The 2883-nt window shown below is 45.3% G+C and overlaps 1 protein-coding gene across 2 annotated transcripts in view; it reads left to right on the top strand.

The window, feature by feature from the left end:
• Positions 1-2538, top strand: part of CNOT10 (CCR4-NOT transcription complex subunit 10) — a 69007-nt gene extending 66469 nt beyond the window's left edge. The window contains exons 18-19 of one of the 2 annotated variants that reach the window (XM_024116525.3): positions 703-778; positions 1967-2538. In XM_024116525.3, coding sequence (XP_023972293.1) covers positions 703-778; positions 1967-2118 — 228 coding nt within the window. In that variant the 3' untranslated portion in view covers positions 2119-2538. The remainder of the gene's footprint in view (positions 1-702; positions 779-1966) is intronic. The other variant, XM_007125246.4, reaches the window with a different exon arrangement.
• Positions 2539-2883: the final 345 nt, after the last annotated feature.

Below are 2883 nucleotides of genomic sequence, written 5' to 3'. Positions count from 1 at the left end.
AAAAAAAAAAAAAAAAAAATACAGCCAAGAGATAGAAGAAAACCAAGAGGGAAGGAAAGCTTCTCCTATTAAGAACTCATTATGGATTAGGCAAGGGAAGATAAATATTTAACTAAAAATAACATGTCTAATTTAATCGGAAGGGATCAAGCCAAAGACAGCTGGACTTCCCTGGTGGTCTAGTGGTTAAGAATCCACCTGCCAGTGCAGGGGATACGGGTTCAATCCCTGTTCTGGGAAGATCCCACATGCCGCAGAGCAACTACTGAGCCTGCGCCACAATTACTGAGCCTGCGCTCTAAGGCCCACGTTCTGCAACTACTGAAGCCCGTGTGCCTAGAGCCCATGCTCTGCCACAAGAGAAGCCACCGCAATGAGAAGCCCACGCACTGCAACAAAGAGTAGCCCCCACTCGCCACAACCAGAGAAAGACCACTTGCAGCAATGAAAACCCAGCTCAGCCGAAAACATAAATATTTAAATTAGATTAAATAAAAGTTATAATGAAGTAGCTTTAAAAAAAAAGACAAAGACAGCTGAGGACCATCCGAGCAGAACTATAGTGTCCCAGTGAGGTTGAGTAAGTTTGCTAATTTGTCATTGGTAGGTTGACATTCCTTTTTTTTTTTTTTTGGACGTTACTTGGAGTTTATATCTTAAGCTATCAGTTTTTCATGGGTCTCTTTTTTGTTTTGAGCAAAGGCGGCCTCAATGATCCATCCTAAAGAGGTGCCCCCTGAAGCCATCCTGCTGGCCGTCTACCTTGAGCTGCAGAATGGTGAGTGATTCTTCTCTTGAGTTAGGACTGGAGCCCTGCAAGGAGCCTGAGATTTTTGGTGTCTGCTTTTTCTCTTCAAAATTTAAGAGGTATTACCCATCAAGTTCTTCTAAACAAAAATGTAGCGAGGGAGTTTTTGGTATCTTGCAAATTCCTACTTCTTGCAGGTTAAGCATATTTCCTTTTATCTGTGAAAATGGAGAATAGCATAACTTCTGACAATTATAATTAATCTCTACTAATTAACCTTTCTCTTAGGCATCCAAATGACTCTAATTGAGAACCTGAGTCAGAATGCAGTGGGTTTGAGTTGTATACCTTAGTGTTTTAAACATAGTTGTTGTTAATGAGTTTTACAGTAAGCCAGTTCCTGCTGAGAATTTTTTATTCAGACCTAAATCCAGGTCATGCCTCTGGGGCATATACAACCTCCAGGATGTAGCTTACTGGAAGAAAGGCTGTGGGCCCTACATAAGAGAAGGCATGAAGTAGAAAAGGAGAACTGAATGGGGGAAATGAGAGGGGACAGAAGTTTTAAGAGTTCTTAGTCATACCCCCTTGCTGAAATCCTTCCAAGGCTCCCCTTTTTTTTTTTTTTTTTTTTTTTGTGGTATGCGGGCCTCCCTCTGCTGTGGCCTCTCCCGTTGCGGAGCACAGGCTCCGGACGCGCAGTCCCAGCGGCCATGGCTCACGGGCCCAGCCGCCCCGCGGCATGTGGGATCTTCCCAGACCGGGGCGCGAACCCGGTTCCCCTGCATCGGCAGGCGGACGCGCAACCACTGTGCCACCAGGGAAGCCCCCTCCCCTCTTTTTATAGGTGAAGAAGGAGCATTAAGTGCCTGGCACCCAGCAGGCCTTGTCCTCCTAAAAGGTGTGGTAGGGTTAGTGCATGGTCTTAGAGCCCTTCTTTTGCGCAGTCCACCTGTAGACAAGTTCTCAAACTGGGCTCCACCTCAGAATCAGTGCAAAGCTTTTAAAAATCCCGTCACCCAGTTCACACACGAAATTTCTTAAATCAGAATTTCTGGGGATGGTGCAGTGGGCATTACATGATTCCAGTGTATAGCAAAGGTTGCAGACCACTGCTCTTCTCCATCACCTTTTACCCCCTTGTGGGATTCTGACGGCTTGCTTTGTATGTGTTGGTATTGTTACATGCTTTTTTTGTGATGGGAAGTGTTTTTATAGGTAATACCCAGCTGGCCTTACAGATCATCAAAAGGAATCAGCTGCTCCCTGCAGTGAAAACACTCTCTGAAATGAGAAAGAAGCCAGTGTTCCAGCCTGTCCACCCGATCCAGCCCATCCAAATGCCGGCGTTCACTGTACAGAGAAAGTGATATTTTGCTCTTGGAAAACTGTTACCTGAGACCCAGGGGAGTATTTGCAGGCCTTTTTAGTTGTATCACAGCAAAATGAATAAAAGACAGATAGTAAAGGATACTAGTTTTTTTGGTTGTTGTTGTTTTTTGCGGTACACGGGCCTCTCACTGTTGTGGCCTCTCCCGTTGGGGAGCACAGGCTCCGGACGCACAGGCTCAGCGGCCATGGCTTAGGGGCCCAGCCGCTCCGCGGCATATGGGATCTTCCCGGACCGGGGCACGAACCCGTGTCCCCTGCATCGGCAGGCAGACTCTCAACCACTGCACCACCAGGGAAGCCCAAGGATACTAGTTTTGAAGACACAATTTTGAAATGATTCTAATCCCTGATTTTTTTTGCCGGAAGCTTACATCAAATTAAGGATTCACAGCTCATTTTCATCGGTTTTCCTTTAATCTTTGCTAGACTATTATTTTTGAGCCATTATGTGATATATCTGTGTCATAGGCAATTAAAACACAGTCTTACCAGAACAGTCTTGTATAATACATTTTGTCTTTCTTGCAACGGTTATTTTGGCATCTGAGATTTAGTGTTAAAGTTTTTAAAATGGAGAGAACAGCATGAGCAGGAGATGAGTAGCCAGTCCAGAAGCCGATCAGAGGGGAGGGGAGGGGAGGGGAGGTTGGTGTATTGTATGCCTAGTTAGGACTAAAAGGGCCAGAAAATGCATAGTAAAACCCACAGGGCTAGTCAAATTGGGTTAAGAAGATATGACTGAT

The sequence above is a fragment of the Physeter macrocephalus genome, chromosome 18, assembly GCF_002837175.3.
Source record: "Physeter macrocephalus isolate SW-GA chromosome 18, ASM283717v5, whole genome shotgun sequence".
NCBI lineage: Eukaryota > Metazoa > Chordata > Mammalia > Artiodactyla > Physeteridae > Physeter > Physeter macrocephalus.
Note: the sequence above shows the minus strand (reverse complement) of the source record. Positions and strands in the feature narration are given on the sequence as shown.